This window comes from Caenorhabditis elegans, chromosome V, assembly GCF_000002985.6.
Source record: "Caenorhabditis elegans chromosome V".
NCBI classification, from domain to species: Eukaryota; Metazoa; Nematoda; class Chromadorea; order Rhabditida; family Rhabditidae; genus Caenorhabditis; species Caenorhabditis elegans.
This window is the reverse complement of record NC_003283.11, coordinates 5974175-6000065: the sequence shown is the minus strand read 5'-3', so window position 1 is coordinate 6000065 and position 25891 is coordinate 5974175. Positions and strand designations below refer to the sequence as shown.

The window sequence follows — 25891 nt, the reverse complement described above, 5'->3', positions numbered from 1 at the left end:
CTATTAAATTTGTTGTCTTCGTGGCGAGACCTTTATGGCAAAAATTTTCATTTTTAGACGTCTACGCAATACAGGCAGTGCCATTGGAAATGGGTGTCAATAACGAAATATCAGAATTATTGTACAATTCGTTGTTTGATAAGTTGGACCTAGTAGATAGTAGTAACTTGTAGTATTTTCTTTTAAATTTAGTACAGGTTTTATACACTGGACCTTTTCCGGAAAACTTATGTTTACTAGAAATCTTTTGACATTATTACCCAGATGCGAAAGTTTGCAAGCTTTGCCGCAAAAAAGTACCTCTCAATGTACAGTAACCACCCGCCTTGCTATTTTTCAATTTTCTTTTACTTTCTCTCTTTTTTGCAGCATTTTGTATACAATTTTAATTAGTTTTGATTAGTTTTTCAAAAATAGAAGGTCTTTAAAAGAAACAACGTGGTAAAATCGAAAGCGGAAGAAACGAGTACTGTATATCTTAAAGGCGCACATTATTTCGCATATAAACATATTCGGTCGTGACGAGACCCAAGTATCGTAGTTTTGCGGCTAAAATTGAAAATTACATACTGATGATTCCTATTCTGATCTTCCGACAATGATAAATTGGAAAAGCTTCATGAGAGGTTGCCAATCACAATTTCAGCATTGCCAAATCCCTTTCAAGACTGCTATGCAGATCCCCCATATTATTTTCTTTTCAGAATGATCGTTGAAATTTGAAAATAAAGGTTTATGTACAGAAGAAAATTGTTAAAATTCAAAGCAATATATTTAAAACAAGCAATAATATCCATATTTAGTAGCCAGTAGAGTCTTCAGATAACAGTGTGAGTGTAGGAGTATCTTCTCCTGAAGCTGCTTGCAAAATTTCATAAATACTCGCGGCCGAACCTTCTTTTGATTGTTCTATGGATTCATTCGAAGATCCAGAAAACTCATAATCTCCAGAAGATTCGATGACTTCAATTTTCTTGTAGTTTCCAGATCCTTGGTCCTCTGATCCAGAAGATTCACCAACTCCTGAAGCTTCGCCAGAAGATCCAGAACTGTTAAAATCTCCAGAGTTATCGCCGGACGATCCACTTGCGTCGTATTCGGCAGAACCTTCTCCGGAATCTCGAAGTTCAATCGATTCTCCTGATGATCCGGAAGACTCGCCGAATCCAGAATGATCACTGAAAATTATGTTTTAGATGTTTACGCTAATTTGATTTGAAAATAAATATTTATGTACAGGATAAAAATTGTAAAAAAAGCAATATATTTGAAAAAAAGAGATAATATTCACATTTTATAGCCAGTTGATTCCTCAGATGTTGGCGTGAGTGTAGGAGCATCTTCTCCGGAAGCTTCTTGCAAAATTTCAGAAACACTCTCAGCCGAACCTTCTCCTGACCGTATTATGGATTTATCATCAATCGAGGTATCAGACGATGCAGTATCACCAGAGCCTTCTCCCGAAGAACCAGAAAACTCTCCAGAAGACTCGATGGATTCAATCATCTTGTAGTTTCCAGATCCTTGATCCTCTGATCCAGAAGATTCACCTTCTTCTGAAGCTTCACCAGATGATCCAGAACTGTTAAACTCCCCAGAGTTATCACCAGACGATCCACTTGCATCGTATTCGCCAGAGCCTTCTCCCGATGCTTCATTATCTGAGCCATCACCAGACATTTCACCCGATGAGCCGGACGATTCCTCTGTAGATTTTTCAGAAATATGTTCCAAAATTTCCGAATCTGTTGCATTTGTATGTAGGGGAGAAATAACAGAAATAACAGTCGTGCTAGCTTCATCCTCCTTCTCGCTTGGCTCCGAAAAAGTGGAAGTGACGTTGTTCTTCTCCGAAATGTTTAATTCTTCGGTTTTATTGTTGCTGTACATATCGAGAACTGAAATTTTTTTTATTTATTTCGAGTTTACACAACGCGATTTTCAGATATCTTTGAATTAAAAACATTATATTTAACTTACTCAGTTGATCGAGCGTCTTGACACTGACGTCTAGTGGAGATTCAATTGATTTCAACTCTGGTAGCGCTCGTGGAAGCGGGACTCCATTTTCATCGAGAGGAACCAGATTAGCGAGAATTTCATCTTGTGCTGTTCGATCGCGAGCTTCCTTGGCGATTTTTTCGGCATACATTCGTTTTAGTTCTTCGTCCATAGTTGCGTCGATTCTGTGTTTTTTCAACTCGGCATTGCTGAAAATTTGAAAAATGTATTAAGAAGGTTATAGTTCAAATTCAACTAGTAATATTTTCGAAAAATAACAATTGTCATTTTTCGATAATAATCTCTCATACTTTGTCAAGTAGCCACATTGCTCAGGCATAAATGTGCCAAGAATCGGACGAAGAATCGAGAGCTTGTTCTGAGTAGCTGCAATGGGTCGAACGAATACTTCAGAGAGCAGAGTTCCAGCAGAACCTTCGCATCGAGTGTTGAACTTTGAGCGAATACAGTCAAGCATACAATCTCCAATTCTGTAATAAGATTATAATTTTAAAGAAACAATGAAATTAAAATACCTGCACAGATCATTGGTGAATTGACGGAAGTTCTCGAATCCTTGTTGCGCGTCTTGCGGGCTTGGTGGTCGTTGTCCGATGTTTGCTAGCATATCTGCCCATCCACCACCTGGAGCACCTCCTGCGGCTCCGGCGACAGGTTGGAGGAATGCAAGGGGATTAGCATTGGTTCCTGTAGCAGCTCCCACAATCCCATTCACTCCCTGCTGAATTGTGTCTTGGAATGCCGTCTTCATCATCCAATTCATGAACAAATTCTTGGTTTGACACTGTGTATCGCACTCTGAAATTTATGAAATGAATAACACTGTGAAGGAGTTTTTTGTCGAACCTGATTGCACGACCCCTGCTTCATCGTCGATGCACTTGATTGTGGCGTTAAACGCAAGCTTTTGCTCGACACACATATAATTCAATCCACTTGTCATCGTCTCGAACATGTCGCGGTCTTCTTTGTTGCAGCGGGTGTCTTCATTTACACAAGTGATCGCATTTGTATATTTTCCGCAAATCTGCCGATATCGTTCAACATGGCTCATATCTTGAAGAATGATCCCGAGTGCGTCGCGAAGATCGTTCGAGCAATCCCGTGGGCATTCACCCATCTCATCAAAACTGATTATAAAGTTTCCATCACTACTACGGGCACCACTGGCGACAAGGCTTTTTGGAGATCCTTCTCTGAAAAAATTATAATTTAAAAATATTCACATGTTTTCTTACGGTGCGAATTCGTCTAATGGTGACGGAGGCAGATCGTGAACCCTCAGAGTTGATGGATCAATTTCCTCTTTCTCTGTAGCAAATTCCGTGACATTTTCCTTTTCACCTGATGATTCGAGCAGATTTCCAACAATTTCTGCTTCACTTTCCTCTGGTGTCGGTGCCTGAAAATACATAGATTAAAGATTTTTGTTTTTTTTTAAATAAAATCATACCGTTCTTAACGTGAAATCGGTCTTTTCAGGCCACCACGGGAGAAATGCTCGAAGATACGCGTTTGTCGTCTCTGGTGAAATGGTCGGGATCGGGATCGGGTTTGGGTGTGAGAAGGGAATGAATAAAAGGAAAATTAGTGAATATACGAGGCGCATTAGTGGTGTGGGAATCTCGAAGAAGAAAAATGTGAGTAAAATACTATTTAGAAAGCCAGAAAGCTTAAAACACAGCCGCAACGCCAAAATTTGGTTAAAATTCGCGCGATACGCGCTACCGTAATCTGAAGGCGCAGCATTTAATCGCGGTTTGGTCTCGCCACGATTACCACTACCAGAATATTTTCATGTCTGCTAAAATATTTATTTTTAGAGTGTCAACGCTGCAGCTTTGCCAACATTTAAAAATTGAATTCAAATGGACTTCAATGAAAAAAAAACATTAAAAAATATTTTAAATTTCTATGCATCTTGTTAGCAATTTTTACGTTCACCGAATTTCATGCCCAACTTTTTGTTCCAAAAACGCTGACAGGCAATACATATGATTCGATAAATCTTCAGTTTCAATGACATCTTAAAAGCTCAATAACCGTAAAATCACCATCTGCTCAAGGATAATCTCTACCAGATGACTGGCACATCAATTTTGCAATTTTCACAGCGATAAACTGTAATCATTTTCAAACTAACCCAGTTTGTGCTGACATCTAAATGTGCACTGATCCCAACGAGCTGTGGTCGGCTCTCACCAATAAAAAATAAATTTGAGGAGACATGAAACATTGGTTGTCACCACGGAGCAGCTGTTCGTGTTGATGAATGAGAAGTATAAAGCTGCAGAGAAATGGGTACGGTGTAAAGTGTCGGCATTTCACGTTTGCATCGTTTTTGTCTATTTGAAATATTTTTATTTTGTTTAAATAAATACAAGTTTGTTCCAGAAATTGTATCGTGAAAGTTCATGCACTCACGTGCATTTTTCAAAATTTCACATTTTTTTGATTACCCAACTTTCCGTCTGATTTTTAAAATTTGAAATCAAATAGAATTATATTTTTTGCACGAGCATACATATGAGTTTTGTATTTTATAGGGGGTCAACTCTCAGAATTACTGAAAAAGTCTACATTTTTGAACATTTGGCAATATACCAAAACTTTAACTAAACATTTAAAAACCTAATTATTTTTAAACCGATTTTTGTGGATAATCGTAAATTCGCATTTAGTCATAACCCATTTCAAATATCTGAACATCATAATGAAACACTCCAAATTTTTTTAAGCTTTAAAAAATGTTTAGGCCAAGTTTTGATAAATTGCCAAATTTTCAGCAAATGTGAACTGTTTGAGTTATATATTTTGAGAATTTCTGCTGGATACACACTTATAAAACTTGAAAACCATGTTGGTCAAAAATTATTATAGATGAAATTTGAGTTTTCATCACTTTTTACTCTAAGCTTTAACAATTAGAAAACAACTTCTGAAACGTTTTTAATAATATAGGTATTTGGTAGTTTAAGTGTATATTGAACCGGTTTTTAAAACAATTTCAATAACTTTAATTTCAACTTTTGGTTTATAGATGTTTTATTTTAATTACAAATAACCTTTCATTGCTACATTTTAGGAACTCTCCCATTTTTAATGTCCACTTAAATTACTAATCCACTATACAAAATGAAATAGGTATCACTGAAACAGAGAGGGATTATCGTTTGTAACCCCTCTCTCTTTGTGTCGAGGGTACCCATCGGGTGCTAGACTACAACTGCAATAAACAAATCCGTTTGGCCAGATGTGTTATCCTCTTCCCCCATCAACGTCCAAAACCCCTTCAATCAATGCTTTTCATTCCGGAATTGCTCTTTTTCCTATTGTGGCTCACACGCAAAACAATTCAATGCATTCCAAATCTTTTCCCCCTAAAAATAGTTAATCTATGATTTTTGAAGAATGTTTTGTAGGAACAAGTTAGTGAACGGACAAGAACGGACATTTTTTTGGAAGAGGCAGAGACAAAAATCGTGGTCTCCCTTTGAATAATTATCGTGCTTCTTTCTCTTCAACAGCTTCATGACTTTCTTTGCAATCCTGAGCTGCTGAGCAACTGAGCGATTCCCCAGCGAACTACTTGGCATCTCCATCCGGGGTGTTGGTCCATTCAACAATGATACGGTCGTTTAAACGATCTTCGTACCATACTGGAAAACTCAGACTGAAGATTATGGCAAAACCTTCTCTATTTATGCAAATTCTTATCACTGTACTACTTCTATAACAAATAAACGTGAGGTCACTTCACATAAAAAATAAAGGATTAAACTATATTTTAATCCTAACCTTTTACTGACCGTTTCCCGTTTCTGGTCAAACGAAAAAAATGTATCCAATTTTATGCGAAAACTTGAAATCCCCTGATCCGTCAGCGCTCAGGCAGTTGACATATTCACAAAAAGCAACCATTATTAACATTTCAAGCATGGTTCCAATTAACTCTGAGGAAGCTCAAACAATTAAAGAAATCTTTGGAAATGGTCCAATTTACTCCAACCGTTCCGAAAATTTCCCAAGTTTTTCAACTCAACCTACTTCAAAGCCTAGCGCTCTACGTTCGCTAGTCTTTTCCCCCCAAAAATAGTTAATCTATGATTTTTGAAGAATGTTTTGTATGAACAAGTTAGTGATTAGAGATTTTTGAAAATATGATTTGGCTTAATGATCTGTTGGCTTTTAATCTAGATGATCAAGTAGGACTTTTTGCAAAAATAAATAAATTAAATGAATTTTAATAACTAAAAAATATTGGAACGTTTTTTAAAACTCTATAAGTTCAGTTTAGAAATCTGAACAAATTTGTTCTAGATCAGACTACTTTTCTACAACTTGATTTGGTTTGCAAGGTTCAAGATATCGAGCAAAATGCTCCAAGAGAAACCCCTCCCACATCTTGGTCAGTTCACATTTTTTCCTAATGGAGCCTTGTACGTTTTCTGTTTTTCTGGGACAAGTTACAAAAGATATCCAATAAATTACAATTCACATTTCAATATTGGGACTTTGAAAAGTTGTACCAAAAAACTTTTAAAACGATTTAAAATTTGAACTATCAGGTCATTTGAATAAAAGACGTATACAAATTATCGTTTTAGAAATGTCGTATCAGGAGGACCACTGAAAAACCTGAGCCAAAAAAAAATCAAATTGAAATTATTTCAGTAATTTTTTTTTTCACCAAAATTGAGAAACTGCTTCAGAAAAGCTTTATATTTTTGGTATCACTATGAATCGTCAGCCATATGTTCAGAGAGTTGCTGACTGAAAAGTATTAATTTTCTATCTAATTGTTTAAATAACATTTTTTGTAACCAAAGCGTTGCTTCTAATTAGAGCCAGCAATCTGGCAACATATCCGCCGCCTATCTCTGATTCATATTACCATCCAATTATGACACTAATTCCGTTGGACTATGTTTTCAATTCATACTTTCTCAATCAATTGCTATACTTTCCTTTTTTCCAGAAAGAAAGAAAACACCGTCAACAACTTTTCTAATTAAATCTTTTCAATTCATAAGAATTCTATATTTGTCTACATATATGTGTCAGGAAACTTGTCAACTTTCTCCAAGAGGTCGTATTTTTTTAACGATCGTATTTTATGTATTATCATTTCTGTCGCCTTGCTCTCAAAAGAAAATAAAAAAACTGTTGGTGATCGCTTTTCGCTTTTCCAATATGTTTAGTTTTCAGACGCACAACCATGCATTATTTTTGTGCTGTTCCTTCAATTCTTGATAGAAAATTGAAAAAAATAACTAAAAAACAACAAAAATGAAACTCCAAACTCTTTGTTGTTTTTTTCCGTGTCCTTTTCACAAGTTTTTTTCTTTTCCCATGTTCGGTTTCACTTTCAAGTACCACTTTATATTAAATATGCCAATTTCTCACTTTTCCCATCTTTTTTCATTTTTTTTTCGATCTGGTATCGATGAAGCCTTACCGAAAGCTTAGTATCAAAAACTTATTCGAATAAAAATTAATTTTAAAAGAGCTTTAGTAATCTCTTTCTCAAACTTCTTTATCTTTTGAGCTCCGTGGGAGTCTTTAGAAATGTTTAGCGATCAGAGGGAAGTTTTAAAAATTGGATTATAAGTTTCCAGAGTTCAAAACAAAAATAATCGCGTAGTAGAAATAAAGTAGAAACTAAAATTTCAGATTTTGAAAAAAAGTGGTGATACGAATGTTATTAATTTTTTTTCGATTCGTGGTTTGGAATAGTCAAAACGAAAAAATTATATATTTTTCTCAGATTTCTTTCCCAGTAAAATTCAAAATAACTTTTCGTTAATTTTTACTGATTACTATTTTTTTTGTGGTTTTTAATTTATTTATTTAAACAGCATTACTTTTCAAATCTATGAAATATTATAGCTTTTAGAATTCCAATGTCAACTCATTGTTCTAGAACTATTTGATGATTTTTCAGTTTTTAAACAAAACATTTTAATTGTACATATTTACATATATGTACAATTTCAAAACTTCTCATAAATCATGAAACATAAATATTTATTTGCTTTGATCTAAACTGTGATGCATATTAATATGCCCTTCAAATCATCAAATGCTCATTGCACATTAACCTTATCAGTACCTATAAAGTTTTGTACTCTTCTTGCAAATGATACCTATTGTTGCCACGTTCAGTGTCCTCTATTTCTCTCTTTTCATAAATGTTTCCATCGACATTTCGATTAGCATACATACATGACGATGAAAAATGAGCCACACTTCCTATTTTCCCATTTCACACACACGCCACGTATCATAAAGTCGCTGTCAATTTTCGTCATGCTCTGGTCCTCACCGCCGACTCGTTTTCTCTTTCCCAAAAATATTGAGAGCCACATTGTCTGCGTCTCTTCGTGCTCCGTCACACTCTATCGATTCAGATTTCGAGAGAAACTGAACAAGAAGAAGAAGAAGAAGAGAGCAAAGTGTGGAGTGTGCGTGTATAGAAGAAGAGGGATGAGATGGGAGAAGCCAACGTAGCGGGTTTCATTCATTACTTATTCAAAGCGGGGGTCTAGGGGACAACTACTCAACACATGTCTTCCGTTTGCTTTTCATTTTCATCAACTGTTTTTAATCGTCACACTTTGTTTACTTTCTGTCCGAGTATTCATTCAAATTAATTTTTCAGATTTTTTAGACATTTTCTTATATAGATTAAACTTTATTGCAAAATTTGAAAAAAAAAAAACTTCCCAACAAAAATAATCCTTCTAGGAAAAACCTAAAATGCTCTAAGAAGTAATAGGTGTTTATACTGAGTTTCTCTGATTTTCAAAGTTTTTTTTTTCAAATATGACCTCCTTAGAAGGATCCCATGGTGGTTCTTAATCAAAAACTAGATGTTTTCAATTTTCTGTTTGGCTCAAAAAATACCAAAAAAGTTTTGATGTACCATTGCTCAAAAATTTTGAAATTTCGGAGGTATTTTGCAAGATTATATTGCCAGGTTGACAACACCCCAGCAATTCCACACCAGGTTCGGTGGTTCCTATAGATTCCCACAAATTGACAAAAATTATACTTCTAGATTATAATCGAAAAAATAAATGTTTGTTGCTTTTTGGTAATGAGATATGGTAAACAACCCTCCAAAAAGTTTACCTGACCTTGATGCACTAATAACATCAAAAAAATGGAAACAACTCTGCTAAAGCGATGTGCACATATTTTTGCAATTTTTAGAAATTTTAGACTTCTGAAATTTCAGAATTTTTCACTCAAAGACTTAAAAAACTTCAACTTAAAAAACACCAAGATATAGGCGGAGCCTCTTTGGAATTTTTTTACATCTTCTCTTACAACTTATCAAACTCAACAAGCACCTCAAAAAGCTTTCCACTTTTTAATTAAATTCTTAATCCAGTTCCAACAGGTGTGTCCTTCATCAATTATTAATCACACGTGAAACCCCCTCACAGCTCGTTGAAATTGGATATCATAAACTGACGAGAAAGAGTCCAAGGTGTCATAATCCACTTTTCTTCCTCTTCTTCCCACTACTCTTCATCATTTTTCGAGTCTTCACAAAAAATTTGGAAGTCCTTGAATTCGATTGCTCCGCCTTTCTTTCTCAATTATTTTTCAAAATCTTAATTCCAAAAAATAACTCACAGTCTGTCGCTCACACAATTCGACACGCCACATAAGTTATTCCTCCCCAGTTTCCTTTTGTTGTTATCCTGTGGTCCTTACTCGACTTAATAATATGTTAGTTCTTACAGTACAAGTTTACTTTTATTTTAAAACAAAAAATTTCAGGAGCATCCCTGCCCGCTCCGAAATGTTAAAATGTATTGCGGCAGTGGGAACAGTTGTATGGATGACTATGTTTTTATTTCTTTATTCACAATTATCAAATAATCAATCAGGTTAGTTCAAATAAAAACTAATAGAGGAAATACGGTGAAATTTGTATTCTGTACTGAATTTTTAGTTTCAGGCGGTGATTCAATTCGAGCCTGGAGGCAGACAAAAGAAGCCATTGACAAGCTTCAAGAGCAAAATGAGGATTTGAAGAGCATTCTGGAAAAAGAAAGACAAGAACGAAATGATCAACACAAAAAGATGTGAGCTTTTATGTTTGAAATTCTGACTACTTGGAATTAAAATCTGATGTCAAGTCACACTAAAAACAAAAATAATCTTTCGTTTCAAAGAAATAAAAAAAGGATTGTCGCTAAAATGATAGGAAATTCTCTTAGAATTGCTTCGAGATTTGTATATATGACTGTACTATTTTTATTAGGAGCTTAGAAGTCTTAAATGAGCTTCTCAAAATTTGTCATCGTCAAAAAAATCTAGTTTGAAATACGAAAATTGAAGCCCATTTGAAAGAATAGATATGCTTAAAAAGTGAAAAATTGTTCAATTCAAACTAAAAGTGAAAAATTTTATTTTTCCAGTTATGGATTGGAAAAAAAAATTAAAAACTGAAAAGTCGAAAAAGGGAACTATTTTAAAACTAGTTTTTTCAAGAAATAAGTCTGAGATGTTCTAAAAATGCTTTCAGTAAAAAGTAAAAAGTTTCAGAAAAATGCATATATATATATATATATATAATTCCAGCATGGAACAATCTCATCAACTCCCACCAAATCCTGAGAACCCATCACTTCCAAAACCTGAACCAGTCAAAGAAATTATTTCAAAACCAAGCATACTTGGACCTGTCCAACAAGAAGTTCAAAAGAGAATGCTCGACGACAGAATTCGGGAAATGTTCTATCTTTTACATAGTCAAACAATTGAAAACTCAACAAAGATACTCCTTGAAACCCAAATGATCTCACTAATGGGACTTTCTGCTCAACTTGAAAAACTCGAGGGTTCCGAAGAAGAACGATTCAAACAAAGAACAGCAATAACTCAACGAATATTCAAATCAATTGAAAAACTTCAAAACCCAAAAGCATGCTCAGAAGCCAAAACCCTGGTGTGCAATCTTGATAAGGAATGTGGATTTGGGTGTCAACTTCATCATGTTACCTATTGTGCAATTACCGCATTTGCTACTCAACGGATGATGGTCTTGAAAAGAGACGGATCTTCGTGGAAGTGAGCTCTTGTCACCTTGTGTCTAAAATTTCAACGCTAAACCATTTCCAGATACTCATCTCATGGATGGACTTCTGTCTTTAAAAAACTTTCAAAATGCTCATTTGATGAAGCAGTTGGGGTATGTATGTTTTGAAATCTCCCTTGGGAAATTTTCAAACAAAAAATGAAATTTTTTCTTGCAGAACACGGAAGCTAAACCGTTTGCTGAGCCATCACCAGCAAGAGTGGTTTCCCTCGGAATTGTGGACTCACTGATCACAAAGTTAGTTTGAACTTGAACAACTACAAATACCAATACCAAAACCAATAATGTCTTTGCAAACTTTTAAGTTACATTCGCCTTGTTACAGACCCACATTCCTACCCCAAGCAGTACCCGAACAACTTCTCGAAAGTCTAACATCACTCCACTCACATCCACCTGCATTCTTTGTTGGAACGGTAGATTAATATTTTTATATTATATCTAAAACTTTCAACAATTTTCAGTTCATTTCCTACCTGATGCGTTTTAACTCTGCAACTCAAGAGAAGCTCGATAAAGCTCTCAAGTCAATTCCACTTGATAAAGGACCAATTGTTGGACTGCAGATCCGAAGAACTGATAAAGTTGGCACGGAAGCAGCATTCCATGCATTGAAGGAATATATGGAATGGACTGAAATTTGGTTTAAAGTTGAGGAAAAGCGACAAGGAAAACCATTGGAAAGGCGAATTTTCATTGCATCAGATGATCCAACTGTAGTACCAGAAGCCAAAAATGACTATCCGAATTATGAAGTTTATGGAAGCACTGAAATTGCAAAGACAGCTCAGTTGAATAATCGATATACAGATGCTTCATTGATGGGAGTCATCACTGATATTTATATACTCAGTAAAGTCAATTATTTGGTTTGCACTTTTTCAAGTCAGGTGAGAAATTTTTTATCTGAAAAAAATAATTGGATAAACGGGTTATTAGTGTGTACTATAATAAAATGTTCAGCTTTCAAGTTATAGTCCATGTACAAATTTTGATCAAAACCGGACCCATAAAACGGAGAATGTTAAATAATTTGAACTCCACATTTCGTTAGGTTGTAATATTTTCTAACTATGTCAGTCTCGGAGTTATTCTGGTTTAAAAATTGGAAATACACCCAAAAAGAGCCAGGCAGTTTCGTAGCTACATATAATTAGCAGGAAGTTTTGTTCACTAGTATTGTACATAGTAAAGCAAATAGACACTCATATACTTTTGACAAACTCAGAGTTTTGATGATTCTCACTAATCCTATGTAAAAGTCCACAAAACAAACTTTCAGGTATGCCGAATGGGCTACGAGTTACGACAACCATCAGGAGCTGACGATGGATCAAAGTTCCATTCACTTGACGATATATACTATTTTGGAGGTCAACAAGGTATGCATATAATAGTTACTGAAACAAAAGTATCTTAGTTTTCATAATTTCAGCTCATGAAGTAATTGTTATCGAAGATCATATTGCTCAGAACAATAAAGAAATCGATTTGAAAGTTGGTGATAAAGTTGGAATTGCTGGAAATCATTGGAATGGATATTCTAAAGGAACAAATCGACAAACGTATAAGGAAGGAGTATTCCCATCATATAAAGTGGTGAATGATTGGAGAAAATTTAAATTCGAAGCTCTTTTAGATTAGGATATATTTTATTTTTATTTTTATTTTCCGTATACTTCCCTTTTAGCTCTTTATTCATGTTTATCAATCTAGTTTTTGTACTTTTTATCGGGTTTATATTGACACCATCGTTATTCATTGCGGTTTTTCATTGGCAAATTTCTGTGATTATATTAAGCCACATCCGTTTATTGTTGTATTTTCTGTTGTTGAATTTGCAATATTTTTTTAAAAGAAACAATTTGAAAATTGTTGAAATGGGTGAGACGATCTTTCTTTCTATTTATGAATATATAATAAATGGTGAGATGTTTTTCTAGATAAAGTGAAATTTTTGGGTCGTCTGCTTAATATACAATCTGCCTAATATGTACACAAAAACCCGTTTTCAAAAGAAACACTGGGCTAAACTTTGATTAGTATAAAAGGAGTGTCCATTGACTGAATCTTAGAGATCATGAAACTTCTTCTAGTATTACTTATTAGCTCTTCAGTTGTCGTTGGACAACAAGTGGAAACACAGAAACCAGACGATTTCCTTTGGAATCGATGGGGTAAGTATATGAACGGTAGAGAAATCTGAAATAATTGCTTTGTAGAACCAAGAACAATTGATTGTGTGAGCAGTGGAAAGAAAGATGACTGTGTTCTTCTCGCACCAAACTCAAGAATTCCATTTGACATCACCAAATTTAAGTGAGTTTAAATTCAAGTGGGAGGATAATAAAATAATACAAAAATTTTCAAATTAATTAAAAATGTATCAAAACAAAGTTTTGATAATTTATTTACTTACTTACTTACTTTAGTAAATAAAAAGTTTTGGTAAATTGCCAAATTTTCAATTTTCTTGAAAATTTGGCAATTTTGAAACTTTTTTCGCATTTTCGCACCAAATGCTTAAATATAAATATCTTGAACATAATTAAAATACAAATTTTATATGAAAAAGTTAATTTTTTAATCGGCTTTTTAATTTATGATTGGCGAAGACTGAGTTGCCACCTTTGACTGTAAATGAAAAACTTAACAAATTTTTCCATAGTTTAACTTCACATTCAATATCTACTCTGCTAATTTGCATTTCAATTTTACCACCCAATCTTGTTGTTCTTTCGTCATGGTCCCATTTTCTCAAATTCAAATTTTTGAGCAGCTGCAAAACCGTTTCAAAAATTTTTGAATATATTAAAGCCGATCCTTGCATAAAATAGTCAAACTTTAAAATTAAACCCGCCGATGCGATGCGATGCGAAATCCAGGAATCCGGGAAAAATTTTATTTTCAGATTAATGCACTTTCTGTCCCTGTGGTGAATTCCAAACCTACTAAAAGTTTTCCAGATGCCGACGTGAACCAATGCCACAAACCAACTGGAACACATTAGCTGTGAACTCAACAACTCGATTGGCATGCCCACTAAACTGTCCTGTTAATTTTGATCTTTCGGTACGTCCCTCCCTTTTCATCAATTTTTTGATCGAACTAAATACTTCACAGGTTCTTCAAAAACAACCATACGTGAACAAGAACTGCCAAAAGTACTACACTTATGGAAAATATTGGGATGTAGCTGCCAATGATTGGTACATCTGGCAGACCGAGCCATGCGTGGCTGCAATCTCAACTCACTGCCGGTTCAATGATGTTCCACATAACTACAATCCAGCAAAAAATACTGGAAAAACTCTGGAAGAAGTCAAACTTGGAGGCGAAATTCTGCAGACAAAACAGAGTGAACAAAGAAAGAAGGTTGTGGCTGCTTAATTTTAAATTGTTTTATTATATGTTGTTTAAATATTCATAATTTATTTTATTCAATCAAAAAATTGTTGTTGTATCAAAATAAATCAAATAATTAATTTAATTACATATGTATTGAAAAAATAACTCGTCAAGATGGGAAGATCGATATCAAGTACGGTGGATAAAGAAAAAAGTTAAATAAAAATAAATATTATTTCTATGTTCACTCAGAAACTGTAACATTATGATGATGTGTAGACGTTTCAACTGTTTGCTTTTGAGTGTTTTTCACAAAGAAAATAGTGTATAACAGGGGAATAATAGCAATTTGAGACAAAAACTGAATCCATTGAATCGCAGAACGACGCTTCTTATTTTTAACCAACACAGCAGGTGTCAAAGATGGCCCTGGGTTCAGTTTGTAGAGTCCAGCCAAAATCCAATCTTGAAGAGCAGTTGGGAAGATACTGAGTGGGATGAACATGAAAATGGCATCCCATCCAGGACAGTAGCGAAGTCGTGGCCACCAGGAGAAAAGAGCATGAGAGTAACAATCAACAACCCATCCAATATTCGGGTTTGCTACAACGTTCACACCGGCTTCCCAAGCACGCTCGACTGAAAATATTTATTTAACGTTTTTATAATACACAAGTGCCGAAACTAAAAACAAAAACCTTTAAAAAACTATTTTCAAAACTTACAATCGTTTCTATAGTCTTCTCCATATTCTTCTTTGGTCTCCACTGACAAACTATTCCAAATCTTCTGAATTCTCATTCTCTGAGCATCATTGTTCAGTAGTTCTGTTTTGAAACATCCTGGTTCCAAAATATGAACTGAAACTCCAAACGGTCTCATTTCCAATCTCAAACAATCCATATAGGCTTCAACGGCAAACTTTGCAGTAACATAAGGTGCCACATATAAACCATGAAGCCTTCCAGCAGTTGATCCCATTGTAACAATTCTCCCCCGGCTTTTCTTGATCAACGGAACAAACGCGTGGCACATTCTCACGGCTCCAAGAGTATTGACGTTGAGAGAAGATGCATATTCATCGACACTACACCAATCATCGGGGCCATGGATTGAGAAAATTCCAGCATTGTTCACCAGACCCCATAGTTTGGAATTTTGTTCTTTCAATATTTTTGTAACGAAAGATTTGGCAGAATCTACGCTTGCTTGGCTAGTTACATCGAGTTGAAGTGTATATAATTGTCCTTTTGGGCCTTTTTTCAGCTTCCATTCGGAATGAAGACTTGCCATTCCCTAAAATATTTGGTTCAATAATTGACGTTTGGAAAATATCGACATTTTCGAAACTAATGAGAAAAATACTAGAAATTTCCTTAAAATCTAAAAAATTTACTTTGCGATATATTTTTTTTGGATTAAGTTTTTGAAATTTAGTACTAACTACACTAATTAATAAGTATGAGATATGTAAGATGCGCCATGAGACTCGTTCAAGTCATGTTTCATCGAATGTTTTGAAAACTCAACAATAAAATCCAGAAACTAATCGAGTTTCACTCGGTACTGCACAATGTGCAGTGCACATTCATTTTTTGTGCAATTTCAGCTTTCACTTATTTTGTCAGACTTACTTGTTGCGTGAAGCATGCAGCAAACACATTGACATGTTTATCAAGAAGACTTGTGGCCAGAAGCCGTCCAAAACCGCTATCGCAACCGGTTATCATCACATACTTGCCGCTCGATTCCACATAGAAGTTTTCCAGGACAAATCGCCGAAAAAGGAAGTAGACAAAGCACAATAAAGGTAGAATATAAATTAGTTCCAGCATTCTGAAAGTCGGAATTTAAAATTAAGAAAAAATAAAACGGAAAGAGGTAGATGAAATGAAAAAAAAAACGATTTCGAGAATCAAACGAAAGTACAGAACATCGTTCTCCAAAAGTGAAGAAAATTTGAAAGTTTAGAGAAAAGACCTTGTGCCATCAATCATTTTGAAGTTAAGTGGTAGGTAAGTTTAGTGAAGGTTTTGATATGGATAAGAGACAGTGATAAATTAGTTATGTTACAATTAGCTACAGTAATCCAAATTGGGAAATCTAAGTCTTGTTTGGTAATAGCAAAAAATGTAATATTATAGAATACCCTCCACCTATCTAGGAGAAAGGAAAAAAAAACAAATAGCACCTTTCAAAAAAACTTATTTTTAAGTTTTATTGAGAAATCAAGAAGTTTGCGAAGAACTACTGATAGGGAACAGTTTTAAAAGTGAGAGTTCAAGTCGAACCGATAAGTTGACAGTGATCAAAAAGTATTTGATCGCCCTCTTTTATAAGACTCTCCAAATAGGTATGCTCCGCCCTGAAAAGAGCTAAGTCTTCCCTGAACTTTCGGTCAAGCATGACGTTTGCACAAATCACGGAGAAGTACTGCACAGAGTCACACTCTGTTAGTCCTATGTTCTCTTAGTTCTCACTTTGTTATCTGGTAGTCTAGGAGCAAACAAAGGACGAGTCATAGCTTTGTGGAGGGTCAAAGAATTACAAATGTATCTCTTGAAGGTGTGAAAAGAAGTTGTTAAAACTACAAAAGTAGTTGTTCATTTAATGGGTGTGTAGAATGATGCGACATGAATCTTTTTGAAGAAGTCTGGATATTTGGGTCAAGTGAAAGTTAGTAAATAACCTTGTGTACACTATAGGATAAGGAGAGAATCTAGAGAAGGCATGTTTCATTGGTTTTAATTTTGAATTTTAAAAATTAAATAATTATAAAAAAAGTTTAAAAGTTCACGTTCATCAACCGAAATAGGGTTAAGCAGGAAGTTCGAATCGTATTTTGCAAATTGTTCACAGTCTCGAGCAAAAAGTACGTTATACAGTCGAAGTGCTTGTATATTTTGCGTTCTTGAGAAAGCGTTCTTGAAGACAAAAATATTTGTTTAAGCAAAATGTTCAAACGTTTTCGTTTTCAGTCAAAAAGGCGATGACGTCATTAACTCATCGTTTTGGAAATCAAAATTGAAAAGAAGTTGTTTTCTACTAACTAGTAAGTTTATTTGTGAATTATGTTTCAATAACTGAATTTAAGCGTTAAAGAGGGCCAAACATTCAACTTGCTCTAAATTTCTCAAAAACCCAATTTTTTGTAAATTTTGCAATTTACCAAACCAAATTGTTAAGTTTGGAAAATTTTGGAGTGTCTTACATTAGTACAATGTTCGGTCATTTTAGGTGTCAAAATCAACACCGACAATACTCATTTGACAGTTCAAAGTCTTTGTTTTTTTCCTAAAATTAGTTTGGAGTATATATTTCAATTTTAAATAAACTCAAATTCAAATTCAATTCAAATAAGATTCACATTATTAAAAGCTCAATTTCAGAGATCTGCGACCCCCCTCTTTGGTCCAAAATCAAAAAGTTTCATGCGCTTTCACAACAACTTGAATAAACAAAAAAAAACAATTTTAATTTGCAATGTTTGCACAACGAAAAGCGGAAAAGATCGAAAAGTTGCAAAAATGATAGTGAATAGGAAAATTGGCTAGAAAAAGTTACGTTTCAATTCTAAAATAAGCCACGAATTAATGTGACCTCTTTCCGGTAGCTATTGGATTGGCTATAATTGAAGGGTAATTACTGTTTCTGGATAGAAAAGAAGAAATAGTGACCAGAAGATTGTACATTCCGAGATGAAACCACGAGAAGAAGAGAAAGAAAAGAATGGGGGATAAAGTGGCCGTGTCCTTATCCAAAGCAAGTATCCGACAGACTAGATAATTGGTGTACGATCTAACACATGTTTATTTCCTTCTCACATACATCTTTCATTTGTTGTAGCTTATTTTTGGGTCACTATAGAGTTTTGAAGCAAGAAAAATAATCTGAGGAAACATTTCCGTAAGAACCAAATGTTAAAAATGTTGCCGCACTCCGTATAAAGTGACGATAGCGGATTTTAGTGTGTTTGCCCTTTGTATCTCCGACATTTCTCGGCTACCGCCACCGTTCTCAATCGCCTTGCGTGAACACCGTCTCTTCAATTGAAACTATATTTCATTGAGTCTCCTTAAATATTTATCGTAGGTGACAAAATATACAAACAAGGGTGCAAGAGAGAAGGTGAATGCAGTTGAGAGGTAAAAATAACAGAACAACGAGTTAGAGTGTACTGTGACAATTATTGTTGTTACTATGGTTTTGTTGCTCGCCGGATACTGAGGAGTTTCGTTTGGAGTCGACCTCGATCAGAAAGGTTTCCATCGGTTCCTGAAATTTTAAAATTTGGATCAAAGAAAAATGTTTGCTTTACATAAAGTTTTTCGTTCGAAATAACAAAAGAACAGTTCTTGACCATAACATTCCTAGAAACAAAAATCTAAAACAGCAGTAATTTTCAAATTGAGAACCTCAGGGCAGCCCTTTTTTAAAAAGAGCGCAGCAGAAAACGGATGTAATTTCAGTGTCAAATCAGGTAGGGATTTTTAAATGAAAAAAGAGTTCTAGAAAAAATGCATACTTCTATGAAACACTCCGCTGTTTCCAATTTTGATTGTACTTTTTCAAATATTTTACCGTTCAAAAAGGAATATAAAATACACGTTTTCAGAAAATTTTATCTAAAAATTTATTTCTAACTTACCAAGTTAATTTGAAAGTATTTCGACATGTTTTAAGAAATTTATTTTCAGGCAATAATTATACAATTTTGTGTATTATCGTAACTTGCTTTATTAAGTTTTTAGACTACATTTGCGAAATTGGAATTCTAACAGATGCCATTCTAATTAATCAAGTTGATCAGACGACTGATAAGAATACTTATCAGCACAAAAATTACACGTATCAGTTAAAAGTTTGAATTGAGAAAACAGTGTTCTGATGTTTAAACATGTATTTTCATGAGGAATAAGTTCTGGGAGCTTGGAATATTTAGAACTGAATGGCTATTCAAAAAAATTGATCTCAAAAACGCTCAAACCTTGACTCCCTTGACCCGAATTTTTCCACGACTCTGTACTCGATATCCACCCGTTTGTAAAACTCTTCCCATATCAGTTGTTGCATGAATCTTCCGTGGTTCTCCGTGTGTATCCATTCGACTTGCAAGATTCACCGTGTTACCCCAAATATCATATTGAGGCTTTTGTGCTCCAATTACTCCAGCCACCAATGGCCCAACACTCATGCCAATTCGAAGTTCAAAATTTTGAAAAGAGTCTCGATTGAGTGCATCCAGAATTTGTGACATTGCCAAGGCAAATTCAATCATCAAATTTGCATTTCTAAATGCCATATTGCCATGACGAATATTGTTGTTGTATTTTCCAGAATTTTGTTTTTCCAGATAAATCTGAAAACTTCGAATTTTGGAACAGCAAACAAAAAACAATAAGCCCAAAATTACATCGAAAGACCAAGAGAACTCACATCATCATAATCAGCTTCACTCTCATTTAGTCCAGCTGCTGCCATGTACGTACTTCCAACTGTTTTGATCTTTTCCACACTTGAAAACTTTGGTTTTGAGAGCAACTTATCGAATTCGCAGACAATTTCGTTTAGAAGTCTTAGACATTCCAACTTTCGATTTGTATCCCATTCACTCCAGAAATCTTTGAAATTTGGAATAGAGGCAAACATGACGCAGACGTTTTCATGTTGACGAGCATATAATTCCTGAAACTTTTTCAGGTAATTTTTGGTTTCTTTTTGCTCTTTTTGGTAAAGATGTGTAAGTTGACTAATCGCCCCGGGAATTTTGATAAGGAATTACAATGACTTCATTAAAACCGTGATTTGCTTTGGTTTAATTTCATAACAGTACATTCTTGCAAACTTTTTTCCCCGACTATTTACCCAGTGACACATTTTGATTCGTCGTTTATTCTTTTGTTTGTTATCATCTTTGAAACTAATGAAACAAACTCACATTGACCGCTCGATCGGGGGATAGAAATTTAGCAGCAACACTCGAAGGTAAGATATTTTCAATGAGGATTTTATTGATATCTTGCATAGTTTCCACGTCACGTTCCTCGTTCTGGAAAGACACGTGGCACGCGCTTTCTCGTTTCCTCTCGTAGTTTGTCTGAAAATCGATGGCTTGAAAAGTATTGAAAAGTTGAAAAGTGAATGTTTGTGAACTTACAATCCAATCAATGAAGAATAGAAGAACCACAAGAAGAGATAAACTTATTGAGACTACCGATAAGTGATATCTGAAAATATAGTCCATTTTTGGTAAATTGGTATTTCCAGACTCACCCCATATAGCCAACATAAACTTCTGCTCCATAAGCTGGAAACAGGGAGAGTAGGACTTGAAATATCACAAAATCCGCAAAAAACAAGAAACATCGATGAGAATATGGTAATCGGTACAATATAAAGACAGACACAAGATGACTGACACAGCTTGGCAGAAAAATCAGAGAATTGAATGCCATCACACCCTCCAGCTTTGACTTTTTGATAATTATCTGAAACGGGTTGTGATTTTTTTAAAAACTATTTGAGAGAAATCTAACATGTGGACCGATTGGAATACAAGATGATAAGAGGAATGCAACCATAGTGATCAATGGCCCAGCGTACGAGCAAACCCGACCAAGAAGTGATAACATTGCTAAACCAATGATTGTGAAGAACTGTTGTAGCGATATCTGTTGTAGAACATCGGATCTGAAATCTCATTTTTTAATTTGGTACTGGATATATAAAACTAACGGGCAATATAAAGAGCAAAGCAACAAATTTGCAAAAGCAGATGGGATACACACAAATGTCAGAAGAACACAATCTGACAAATTGCAGGTAATTGATTTCCTGCTGAACGGCCATAACAGCTTTGGAGATGCAGGGATCGTTGGCAGCTCACAGTTGAACATTGAATTTATACTGAACATGGATTGAAAATAGACTACTTTTGAAAACTTGAAAGCCTACTTGTTGAATGAGAAGTTTGTAAGGTTGTTTTCAATGAGAGTCATCGACGGAATAGTGTTAATATAGGTGGGACGACGGGCGATTTCATCCTAAAATTTAAATGAATTTTCTGAAACTGAATGTTTGTTCAACTTCAAATCGATTACCGTGATTAATGCAGGATCATGAGATGCTGAAAACTTTTTCTTCGTGAAATTGGCAAATGGTGTCTCGGCTCCCCAAAACTCCACCATCTTTGATACTTTTGCCTTCATACTCATTCTCGACTGAAGTGCTGGACTAGTCGATAATCGACTATTTCTGTATATTGATGCAGTTCTTTCAATCGCTGAGGTTTTGTCTGGTAGAATGTGATATGTTGGCTGACCGTAAGACACAACGTGGGGATCATCAGTACTGAATATGGTGGTTTAAATTTTATTATATGTACAATTTTTATATGTAGACTTACTTTGCATCAACGATACAATAATCTCCAAGGAGCATGTCTTTTGTCGATTTAGTTATGTGAACGGCGCCAGGTACTCCAGCCGACTCCATATGATTTGCAAGGGTAACATCATCACTCCAGATGTCAAACTGCCATTTTCGGAGTCCCATTATTCCACAAAGCACTGAACCTGTGTGTACTCCAATTCGCATGTTTACATCGACTCCAGTTGCAATCCGGACTTGTCTGAAAAATTCACGTTAATTTTATAAAAATTGGAGTATAGTTTTATGAACAATAAAAACTTTAGATTTCGGAATTGAACGGAAAGTTTTAGTTTTAGATTGAAAATTGAAAGTGTATGATTGAGATGATTTCTTAAACTGGCTATTGTCACCTTCCTGTTGGCTTTGGTGCAACATTTGAGTTTGAAACCAACTTTTTCAAATTCATTCAAAATCACTCACTTTATAGTGTTTATCATCTCCAAACCCATAACGACACACATATCTGCATGATTCGGTCTATTCACGGGCATCCCTGACACACAATAGTAACAGTCTCCCAGAAACTTTATCCGCATGCATTGAAGCCTTTGTGCATCACGGTCAAATTTTGAATACAGCTCATTGAGTGTTCGAACCAAATCCTTCGCAGTTAACTGTGCAGCCAATACTGTGAAGTTTACAATATCCGCGAAGAGTATACTGGAAAATATTCAAAAGTTGCAGAATTGCATGTTTAAAGACACATTACCTAACATTATCATGAACTTGAACATGTAGATCGTGAAATAATTTATGATTTTTTGTATTATTTTTCCCAGTCCTCGGTACTTCTACAGTCGATCCAGTACTACTTGACTGAATGATACTTTTGCTGACTTGATCTGCCAAATATGCAGGTATCACTGACAACAGCAACTGTTCTTGTCGATCTTTCAATGTTTCTAATTCAGTTCTTCGATAAACTGCTTCAGTGAGCTTTCTCGCGATTTCTGCTCGGTTCCCTGCTTCATTTGAATCTGCCACCACACCCACTAGGGCTATGACGCCTTGATGTAGAAACAGCGAGAGACACTGAATAAGAAAAGAAATATCAAAATTTCATCTAATTACAAAAGTCCTCACCGAGCACATAAAAAGAGTATTGACATTGAGAGCGTCCCAATTGATTGCCACAATCAACAAAAAATTGGCAACGATCCAACTAACAGCTACCACAAAAAAGATACGACGGTGACGAGGAAGTATAAAAAATTGGATTACTGTAAAAAACATGAGATTTTAGAAATATTTAATTATGATTTACCTGAAGCTATGCACAAACTTGTGTAAAGTGCAGAGTGGTCGTGCTCATTAGTATGAATTCTTTCACGACTAACAAAAATAACAACTGGAAGGTGAAGTATCCATGAAAATGCAGGAAGTAAAACACACAATGAAAGTGATACCAGTACTAAACCCATGCCTTCTTTCTGAAACTTTTTCACTGATTCGGAACCTTGAAAAAAAGTTGAACTCACTGGCTGCCGTATGCGAATTGCAAAACACGTTAAGATGAGATATGCAATAAAAAATATTGATGCATAAAAGCAAAATGGAGACCACTTTTTTACCTGAAACGATTAAACAGAATACATTGTTATAAACAAAGAAATATAGAAAATTTAATAACCGTGCTCTCATTCTGATAATTGGAAATTTTACCGATAATTGTGCAATTCGACAACTGCCGAATTTCGAACAATCACCGCTCACCTTTGATTCAAACCAAAAGAATAGCAAGGATTGAAAATTTTCAAACGTCTAGTTTTTTTTCCAACTTTTTCAAAACGTTTTGATTTTTTTCCGTTTTCATTTGTAGACATTTGGGTCCAATCTTAGTATTTAAATGTAAAAACCCCATTGACAATAATTTTCCAACTTTTAAATTATATTACCCACCTTTTCATGATTCTCCTTTGACTGTGGTCGATCGTCTGCTTCTAACATCAAAACTGCATAAACTTCTGAGAAATAATACTCGATAAAAATTTGCGCGGCCGCGTAGAGCAAAAGCCATAAGTGAATAGTATGGAGGCGCGCCTTGTCCAGCGAACGCCAATGTTTGACGAGCACTGAACGGATTTCAGCTCGCGTCGTCGACATTTCCATCACTGTCGACATTGCGCGCCTGGAATTCAGGATTATTTTTAAGTCAGAGTTAAAATAAAAGTTTATTACGCTTGAGACTAATATCAAGTGTTTAGATGGCAGGTGAATATGTAATTCAAAATATTGGAACTTTTTCAAATTCCAATTGTGAAGTAGACAAATATGATAGAAAGGTAACAAAATATAAGTTTGCATGTGCCTTAAAAGGTTGAATGCTATTTGTGGAATGTGATTATTGGAATGTTAGTAGCTATAACTTAATCTAAAAAACTACGTTTTATCAAATCAACACATAATACCAAAATTTTATGTTTTAGGGATTTGAAAATTCCAGCATAATCTATACGCATGGCTCAAAAAATAAAGAATTGAACAGATTTCTAATCTTGGTACATTTAATCCCATCTACATACATACGTATGTGCGAATACCTAATTTTGGAATGAACAACATGTACCTCCTTTTCATTGTACTGCGTTTTCTGAGCTCGTTGCTTGTTTTCAGCATGACTAGAATTTCAGCAATCTTCAGAATAAATGGGTCTAGTTGCCTGGGAGTTGAGACTCAACGAGGCAAGCGCCCAAATAATGAAAACGTCTTCATCCTAACTTTTGTGTGCACATGTCTCATTTCATGAGCACACAAAACAAACAGCCTCCGGGGTTCCTGAAGCTTCAGGAGCACATCGGTAAGTTTTGCACTAGATTTTAAGAAAGTGATGATGTGTCGTTTAAAAGAGCGGGAATGAGACATTATTGAGACATTACGTCAATGTAAAAAAAAGAAAGCATTAAAAAGATCAAGAAAATAATAAATAGGATGGCAGGATTAACATATTTGACCTATTGTCTCAAAAATTCAAGAAAATAGGAAGAACGTCTATAAGAATAAATATCTGAGAAGAAAAGACAACTTAAAAAAAATAATATTTTGGTTTTCCTCTTCCTACAGTTTTTCCATTTGTTCTCAAACTAAAATTATTGATCTAATGTAGGAAAGTGTCGCTCATAAAGGGTTAAAATGACCAAATCTTTTAATACGATTTTTTTTCGAATTTTGAAAAAATGTTATTTGCTGAAGTTTCCTCAAAAAAATTTTTGTTAATCAGAAGTAGACTACAAAAATTGTTTGTCCTACAAATTCAATATCTGACGCGTATTTCATACTCTACAAATTTAAATTATTGTACTTCTTAACTTTTCCGTCTGAAAACAGGACGTATTTGGCAGTAGACAGCTGTTTGAGGCTATACAGATTTTTTTTTCCAAAATCCTTCTACAATGTTTGCTAAGATTCTCAAGGTTTAAAATCTGCGGAAAATCGCTTTTGGAAAAGAAAGGAGTAGCAGAAAAATACAGTAAACAAATTTCAGATCTAAATTTTACGAGATATGAGTTGAGTTTTGCCGCCAATTTTTTGTGGAGAAAAAAGCTTCTAGTCTACCGTAGTAGTTTTTCTTCAACTTTATTGTCTAAAAGAGATGGGAACATAATCCTTTTTAGGAGTAACGTTAATTTTTCCTGGGAAATGAAAACCCCGTTTTGATCAAATTTTCAACAATATATTCAAAAGCAGACATCAAAAAAATCTTTTCAAGAGTCATTTCATTGTTATAAAAAATTAGGCAACTTTCTTAACCAATCCCTCACCCCAACAAAAGTATGTGAGCCAGAAGACGACCAAAAAAAAATCCAAAATCTTCATCTCAATCTTTCAAATAAAAGTCCCAGTCGTCTGTCATTCACACATATTCTCTCGTCAATATTCGGCAGTTCGTTGTGCGATTCATTCAATCAGAATGAGAGTGAGAAATTCCCCAATGCTTCATCTTCCAAAAATAGTAGAGGACGGGAAACAAAAAAAAAT

At 34.8% G+C, this 25891-nt stretch overlaps 5 protein-coding genes, 1 long non-coding RNA gene and 3 other non-coding genes across 9 annotated transcripts; 3 read left to right on the top strand and 6 right to left on the bottom strand.

Annotated features, from left to right (window-relative positions):
- Positions 1-721: 721 nt before the first annotated feature.
- cpg-4 (Chondroitin proteoglycan 4) lies at positions 722-3652 on the bottom strand. Its single transcript, NM_072155.8, has 8 exons — positions 3476-3652; positions 3261-3424; positions 2869-3218; positions 2538-2820; positions 2313-2492; positions 1981-2210; positions 1292-1898; positions 722-1178 (listed from the first exon to the last, which is right to left on the bottom strand). The coding sequence occupies exons 1-8, from the start codon at positions 3629-3631 to the stop codon at positions 800-802; spliced, it is 2349 nt and encodes a 782-aa protein (NP_504556.3). The 5' UTR covers positions 3632-3652; the 3' UTR covers positions 722-799.
- A 1873-nt stretch (positions 3653-5525) lies between these two features.
- linc-55 lies at positions 5526-5806 on the top strand. The gene has a single exon (NR_102026.1). It is a non-coding gene; the product is annotated as a long non-coding RNA linc-55 (long non-coding RNA).
- A 2587-nt stretch (positions 5807-8393) lies between these two features.
- On the bottom strand, positions 8394-8536 carry C10F3.16. Its single transcript, NR_068827.1, has one exon. It is a non-coding gene; the product is annotated as an Unclassified non-coding RNA C10F3.16 (non-coding RNA).
- A 1277-nt stretch (positions 8537-9813) lies between these two features.
- On the top strand, positions 9814-12995 carry fut-8 (Alpha-(1,6)-fucosyltransferase). Its single transcript, NM_072154.9, has 9 exons — positions 9814-9923; positions 9995-10121; positions 10621-11109; positions 11161-11230; positions 11295-11374; positions 11463-11553; positions 11602-12027; positions 12420-12519; positions 12573-12995. The coding sequence occupies exons 1-9, from the start codon at positions 9836-9838 to the stop codon at positions 12779-12781; spliced, it is 1680 nt and encodes a 559-aa protein (NP_504555.2). The 5' UTR covers positions 9814-9835; the 3' UTR covers positions 12782-12995.
- Positions 12996-13210: 215 nt separating this feature from the next.
- On the top strand, positions 13211-14630 carry C10F3.7 (DUF7808 domain-containing protein). Its single transcript, NM_182404.6, has 4 exons — positions 13211-13314; positions 13360-13456; positions 14104-14209; positions 14261-14630. Exons 1-4 carry the CDS (start codon positions 13218-13220, stop codon positions 14525-14527), a joined length of 567 nt encoding a protein of 188 aa, NP_872204.2. The 5' UTR covers positions 13211-13217; the 3' UTR covers positions 14528-14630.
- Positions 14559-16321, bottom strand: dhs-16 (3beta-hydroxysteroid dehydrogenase dhs-16). Its single transcript, NM_072153.9, has 3 exons — positions 16120-16321; positions 15211-15781; positions 14559-15124 (listed from the first exon to the last, which is right to left on the bottom strand). The coding sequence occupies exons 1-3, from the start codon at positions 16318-16320 to the stop codon at positions 14730-14732; spliced, it is 1167 nt and encodes a 388-aa protein (NP_504554.1). The 5' UTR covers position 16321; the 3' UTR covers positions 14559-14729.
- Positions 16322-16472: 151 nt separating this feature from the next.
- On the bottom strand, positions 16473-16493 carry 21ur-12141. Its single transcript, NR_068826.1, has one exon.
- A 2094-nt stretch (positions 16494-18587) lies between these two features.
- Positions 18588-24042, bottom strand: acy-2 (adenylate cyclase). Its single transcript, NM_072152.6, has 17 exons — positions 23816-24042; positions 23395-23487; positions 23181-23346; positions 23000-23136; positions 22626-22948; positions 22337-22576; positions 21891-22115; positions 21586-21835; positions 21440-21528; positions 21221-21391; positions 21022-21175; positions 20759-20973; positions 20643-20712; positions 20424-20582; positions 19922-20170; positions 19473-19844; positions 18588-18760 (listed from the first exon to the last, which is right to left on the bottom strand). Exons 1-17 carry the CDS (start codon positions 24035-24037, stop codon positions 18653-18655), a joined length of 3243 nt encoding a protein of 1080 aa, NP_504553.1. The 5' UTR covers positions 24038-24042; the 3' UTR covers positions 18588-18652.
- Positions 24043-24606: 564 nt separating this feature from the next.
- Positions 24607-24701, bottom strand: C10F3.9. The gene has a single exon (NR_068825.1). It is a non-coding gene; the product is annotated as an Unclassified non-coding RNA C10F3.9 (non-coding RNA).
- Between the last annotated feature and the right edge of the window lie 1190 nt (positions 24702-25891).